General features: G+C 37.3%; 1 protein-coding gene across 3 annotated transcripts; it reads right to left on the bottom strand.

Moving 5' to 3' along the window:
* Window positions 1-2,516: 2,516 nt before the first annotated feature.
* IZUMO3 (IZUMO family member 3) lies at window positions 2,517-5,366 on the bottom strand. Of its 3 annotated transcripts, none has more exons than XM_042965033.1 (7): window positions 4,923-5,366; window positions 4,712-4,786; window positions 4,473-4,562; window positions 4,240-4,257; window positions 3,693-3,773; window positions 3,255-3,328; window positions 2,517-2,930 (listed from the first exon to the last, which is right to left on the bottom strand). In XM_042965033.1, exons 1-7 carry the CDS (start codon window positions 5,152-5,154, stop codon window positions 2,850-2,852), a joined length of 651 nt encoding a protein of 216 aa, XP_042820967.1. In that variant the 5' UTR covers window positions 5,155-5,366; the 3' UTR covers window positions 2,517-2,849. The 3 variants fall into 3 exon arrangements, with proteins under 3 accessions (XP_042820967.1, XP_007098569.2, XP_042820968.1); XM_007098507.2 differs by having other exon boundaries at window positions 3,238-3,328; XM_042965034.1 differs by lacking the exon at window positions 4,473-4,562 and having other exon boundaries at window positions 3,238-3,328.
* Between the last annotated feature and the right edge of the window lie 766 nt (window positions 5,367-6,132).

The following is a 6,132-nucleotide window of genomic DNA, read 5'->3' on the forward strand; positions in this document are numbered from 1 at the left end:
CAAAACCTTGAAAACGGGAACAAACATAACAAAACCTGCCTAGTATGAGAGGTGAACTTTAAGAAGGAAATCTGTAGCACTCTGACAGGTCTTAGGACTGACAAGTAACTTGAGGAAAAGGGAGAACTCTTTGACTATAACAATTAAGAGATCACTGACAACCTTAGAGCAATCTCCTTATGGTGGTGGGGAGCTGAATGCATATGGCAGTTAATTGAGGAAGGAGCAGAAATGAATAAATAGGAGATGCAGAATACTCTTTTTTTTTTTTTTTTTTTTTTTTTTTTTTTTTTAAAGAAATTTGGCGTGGCGAGTTGGGGTGGTAGGTAGAAATGGATAAAGATAAAGAAAAGAGGCCTTGGGTGCCTGGATGACTCAGTTGGATAAGCATCCAACTTGGGCTCAGGTTATGATCTCACACTTCGTGAATTCCAGCCCCACATGGAGCTCTCTGCTGTCAGCGTGGATCCCGCTTTGGATCCTCTGTCCCTCTCTCTCTGCCCCTCCCCGACTCATTTTCTCTCTCTAAAATAAAATAAACATTAAAAAAAAGAAAGAAGGCTTAATTGATAGACACTGAGAGCAAAGATCTAGCATTGAGGAAGCAGAGGGAGATAAGTGATGGAAGGTAAATAATAAAGGAATGTTCTAGAAGAGGCTGCAGCTCAGGAAATATGTTACAAAAGAATGCATTTGCCTGAGATGGAAAAGGCATAACTTCCCTTTGAGTCAGAAGGTGGAGTAAAGTTGGAAAGACAATCAATAATTGGAAAGTAGGAAGCTTCCAGAATTAACACAGTTGTTTTATCCTGTTATTTAGCTTTTATTTTTTTGTGTTCTAATAGCTTAGATTTCGAGTACCTTAATTAGATTGGCTAGTACCTTTTAATGTTCTCTCTACATAAAATGAATTATTAAATTTTAATTTAGTAAAAGCTAAGTGAAACCACACCTCTGTCCTTTCTTCTCCCTGAAAAAAGAACGTTAGAAAATACTGATTCTTAATAAAGTAGCCCCAAGAATGACAAGGTCACAAAAATTACATTATCTGTGCCAGTGTCTCAGAATATCAGAGAAATATGTTCCCCTAATGATTTGTATATCCTACAGAAATATTAAAGATAAACTTTATTCAGGACATTGGAGTAGGTGTTAGCTCTTAAAATAAATTGTTCCAGTAATAAAATGATTTGTATTGTTTCACTACCACTATAAATGAGTTTTTATTTGAGCATTCGCTTGTTGGAAAATAGTTTTACATAGCTTTTTTAAATGTTAACTGTTAGCTCAAGCTTAATTAGGATTGTAAGTAATTAATTTTGTATCATGTTTACATTTGAAAACAAGTACCATATGACCTTTGTTAGTAGCTGAACACATAGTTTAGTTAGATTATCTTCATTTTATTGTGTTATAGACAAATAAAACACAAAATAACCAGTCCCTCCTCATACTTGTGATTTTAGAAATGATGAAGAGCAGGATCTGGATTTATATTATAAATAATAAGCAAGTATAGTAAATTCTGCAGATAGAAGGATCATACATTTGAAATACATAGTCCAGAGCAGATGGGAATTCAGCCCAAGGTCAGAATCTCAAAGACTTTCAAAGCAATAAGATGATACAGTTATATTTTAATTTTACCATCATGTGGGGATTTATAGTATTCTATCATTGGTCTTCATCACTACTTTTCTAATTTCTACCTGAATGATCTCAGTCATATTTTCTGGTTCACTACTGACTTTGTTCCAGCGCTTTGAAATACATTTCATTAGCTTTGATCTTCTTGCTATATTAATATATGTAAATCCAAACACAGAACAGATATCTATTTTTGATAGTGTAACAGAATTAATACTTAGTATTTTCAAAACTGCACTTGGGCCTTTTCCATCAAATTTACTTGTCCTCCTGTATTTCCTACTTTAGAAAAGGATATAACCAAGGACCTGACACTTAATTTGGGAAAGTATCATAGTTTCTCATTCCAGGTTAACACCAAAGTCACTATGTTGTATTTCATTCTAGGCTTTTCCTTAACCATGACTTTTTTCCCCCAATAGTTGTGCTTACACCATTTAAATTTCTTTAAATAACATTATCAATTTGTGGTTATTTTTTTCTTCCTATGTCAGTATTGGTGTTTGTACTTGTATTAAAAGTATCCACTTCATTCAAGTCTTAAGATTATTGTGAGAATTCAGTTAGATAACAAACATAAAGCACTTACTAGGATGCCATCTATATAAGAAGTATTCAGTAGAAACAACTCAAAGGAACATAATATGTAATTAAGTCATGGAACATAGATTTAGAGGAAAACAGGGTAATCCTCAACTACTTAGAACTAATATTTTGGGTGTGTGCGATGCCATGATTAAGAGGTAATGTTATGTATTATCAAAGCAATTGTTCACATTGAACTGAAGGATAAATATGGAAATAGTAACAAAATGAAAAGATAGAAATAAGAAGCATCCTTAGAAATTAAAATATTCTAATGGCAGTCATTGAGAGTTACCAATCATTATTTATTATCAATGCAGTGTATCATCTTTATGTACATTGCAACATATCAGCATTACATTCTGTACAACTCTGGGTATATCATTTGCCCTCTCATTGCTTCCATTGCCTCAGGATACCATAAGGATCTTGACTAGAGAAACTTTAAGTTCGATTTCAGTTTTAAAAACTATGACTTTATGACCACAAAAGAGCTTAATTCTCATTTTTCTGAGTCAACACTTAACAGAATTGTGAAAGACCTCCTGTCTGTGTTTATGTATTTTCTGATTCCAGAATCATCCTTCTCTTTCTAATCTGTCATCCCTATTAATTCTTCAAGTTTCTTCTCCAAATATTTCTTTAATGACCTTCGTATTGCCTTCATTTTCCTCCAATGAGACACACAGATATGGAATCTAGAGTAGAGAAACATAATCCTGATTTCAATATTAGCAGGCCAACTCTTTAAGATAATTATGTGTGTGTGTGTGTGTGTGTGTGTTTCCGTATAGTGCTCTAGAAGTTTGCCTCATACTTTATTGTACCTCCTCCATTTCCTATGTTCCAGTTTTTATCCCATAGACTTCTATCCATTTTATCCCTGTTGGTATTCTATCCCAAATTTGAAATGACTTTTTTCTCCTTATTGCCTTTGTAAGGAGGGGGAGGATTGGGCAGTCTCTTTGCCAAAGGAATGCTTGACTTCGAGGGAGAAAAACTCACAGTAACCAAGCACTTCCCAATATCACAACTTCTGTTAGCAATATCAGAAATAGTCCAATCTCTCGATTCTCAGCTGTCCTTGAATCCTCTTCTGGAGGGAGAAAGGGAAAAAAAGAAAGTGGGTTGGGGAGAAGAAAAATACTAACTTGAGAACTTGATCCATAATAGATGACTCTTACTAACCTCAAATAATTTGCTTTGTCCACTACTTCTATTGCTGTTTTCTCTCTATCTTCATTTAGTCCAACCTTTTCAATTTCTCAGCCCTTCAATTGATCTGGTGCCCAGTAATTTATTCGTACTGGTACAAATTTTGCCCAATATTTTAGCTCTGATTTGTAACATTAGCATGATGTGCCTAGAAGGTGCTCACCAAATATTTGTAAAATAATCAATAAACAGCTGAGTACCTTGATACCTGGTCCCTCAAAATGCCACACCACTATCTCTGTTACCTCCACAATACTCTCCTCTGAAGCAATGGGTGGTGATGCGAAGACAGGTCCAACAATCCAAGATAGGACCTTCAGTCACAACTGATAAAGAGAAGAAATTTAACAGAAGGGGGGGCCATGGCATGGAGTTTTCTTATTTCATACATCAAGTCTGATGGATTAAATCTCAGGCATTTCCAGGACTCTTAAGTTTACATTGCTGTGAATTCTTTCTTTCCCTAGTAATCAAGTTTCTTGATGAGTCAAAAGCTTCCATAACTTAAGTCAGATCTCTGGGGAAGATGTGGGAAAAATGATGCCTCAGCTTATATTGGCCCTATCGGTTATAAACCATACTTTTGAAGGCCTCTGAGCACCTCCAAAATCTGTGTGTTTGAGATTTGAGACACATTTTATTGCCAGATACTGTTGACATTCCCACCCCCATAATCAAATCTCTAGGAAGTGAGTTCTGAGTGTGACAGGTGGGAAAGATATGGCCATATAGAACAAATGAGATGGGGAAATAGGGGTTGAATCCTTAAGGTGTCCCATGTACTGTACTCACCACAATCTTCAGAACAAGCTAAAAGAGAATTAGAAAGTTCTAGTGAGCTTATGATCAACGTAGAGTTTGCCATATTTATACCCAATAGTCTTTATTTGGTTACAAAATGAGGTTCCAGCCACCCCTCCATCCATTCTAAATAACTCTAATATGAAACCACCTTCCTCCTCTCACCCTCATTTCCTATTACTTTCACATAAGTTCACTGTTGTTAGATAGACATCTTTTATTACCAACTTCAGAGAAGTTCTTTAATATCTCTTTCAGTTTCGATTCCAGGTTTTGGCGGACATCGAGAAGCTTGCCTTGAAGGATAAAGGCACCTAAGAGGAGGTGGAAGGGACATCAGAAACTAGGGGTGGTTCTTCCCTTCAGAATTTAATCCCAATTGTTTTTGCCTTGTTTTTCCCAATGAACTTTGCCTATACTTGCTTGGGCAGTACAATCTTTTAACATTGAAACAATCCCTCACCTTTCCAAGTTTCATTGCCCAGTTTATAAAGTTCATTCTTCAGCCATATTCTCAACTTGACAGCCTTATGAACAGCTAGAGAGGGGGTTAAAGATACATACAGAGGAATAATTACATCCATGGAAAAACTTATGTGGACCCACGTGCACTCTTCCATGCCTCCCTTTTCCTTTTAACCCACAAAACTCTGAGTGACTCAAGCTTCCCTCACCCAACACCCGAAGCATCTTGTCCCCGTGGGAGACCTTGAAGCTTAAATGGATCATCTCCTTAATCTGCCATTCAAGCAGATGAGTTCGGCCAGGGACTTCTGAGGGTACCAGCTTTGTTATCAAGGACCTAATATCCTCTTTGAATTTGGGGTCACATTCCAAGCAGGCTTTGACCCCATGGAAGGCTGCCAAGGACAGGGGCAAGAGTAGGAGCAACCACAGGTCTCCCATTTCCTTCCCCCAACAGCTGGTTGTCCTGGCAACTAGTTCACCTAGTTCCCTTTTCTTCAAAAATCCAGGAATAAGAGCCTTGTCCTGGATAGTCTGACTCCACCTTCCCCTCCATTTCCATCCCACTTCTAGGCAATCTCATTTGCTTAAGGATCTTCAGTTGTTTTCTGACATTTATCCTTCATGCCAGAGAGGGAGAACTGCCAGTTGGGAAGCAGATACCTGAGTTCTGAGCATAGAACACAGAGAGAGAAATCTTGAGCTCACACAAGCAGAGTTCCGTGCAGAGATATATCTCAGAAAAGGTTTTTCTTCAGGTTTCTCCTATTCTTGTGTCCTCAGTAAATTCCCACATCCCTCCTGATCATGGGAGTGGTGTCTCAAGAAAGAGATCTCATAGGACCTTAGAGCTGCTTCACCCAAATTCTACTTCTATAGAGGAGGTAATAAAGCCCTGGAATATTGAATTGCTTGGGGTCTCAGTCCCTAATGGTAGAAGTATTGTTGAAAATTAGCAATAGATGTCCAGATGTAATTGATGTCATTGATAGTAATTTTTATATAATTGGTAATTTCTCAAAAATTGGTAGGATGATTTTCAGGCGTGACATATAATTTTTTATATCATTCTTTTAATAAAGAGTCTGGAGCAAGGAGACAGGAGACATCAGTTGAGGAATATATGGTGATGGGTGAGAATCCAGTAACACCCAGTGTCCTTTAGTGGACACATCTTAAAAGTACTAATGCTGAAATGTGAGGCATGTAAGAAAATAACCACAGTCATCATGGGCTGCCCTCTCAGGCCACCATGGAAGGAACCCAAGTAAGCATTTCAGTTTAGGGCTCTTGAATAAGAATGTTCTTCGTTTTTTGAAGAAATGAAGATTGCTTTGCAGATTTTTCAGGATACCAGTTACCTCTTCTCTGTTACATTGCTTGTATGGCTGTGACCTCCTGGGAACCAGGAAACCCTGA

Source organism: Panthera tigris, chromosome D4 (genome assembly GCF_018350195.1).
Source record: "Panthera tigris isolate Pti1 chromosome D4, P.tigris_Pti1_mat1.1, whole genome shotgun sequence".
Classification (NCBI taxonomy): Eukaryota; Metazoa; Chordata; class Mammalia; order Carnivora; family Felidae; genus Panthera; species Panthera tigris.

Bases quoted from the DNA above. Each gene is read 5' to 3' on its own strand.
- IZUMO3 (XM_007098507.2), bottom strand. From the start codon at position 5,154: ATGGGAGACCTGTGGTTGCTCCTACTCTTGCCCCTGTCCTTGGCAGCC. The intron at 4,787-4,922 runs GTGAGGGAAGCT...CCCCCTCTCTAG, and splicing joins CAAGATGCTTCGGGTGTTGG to CTGTTCATAAGGCTGTCAAG. The intron at 2,931-3,237 runs GTGAGTTTTTCT...TCTCTACTCTAG, and splicing joins TTGGGAAGTGCTTGGTTACT to ATTCCATATCTGTGTGTCTC.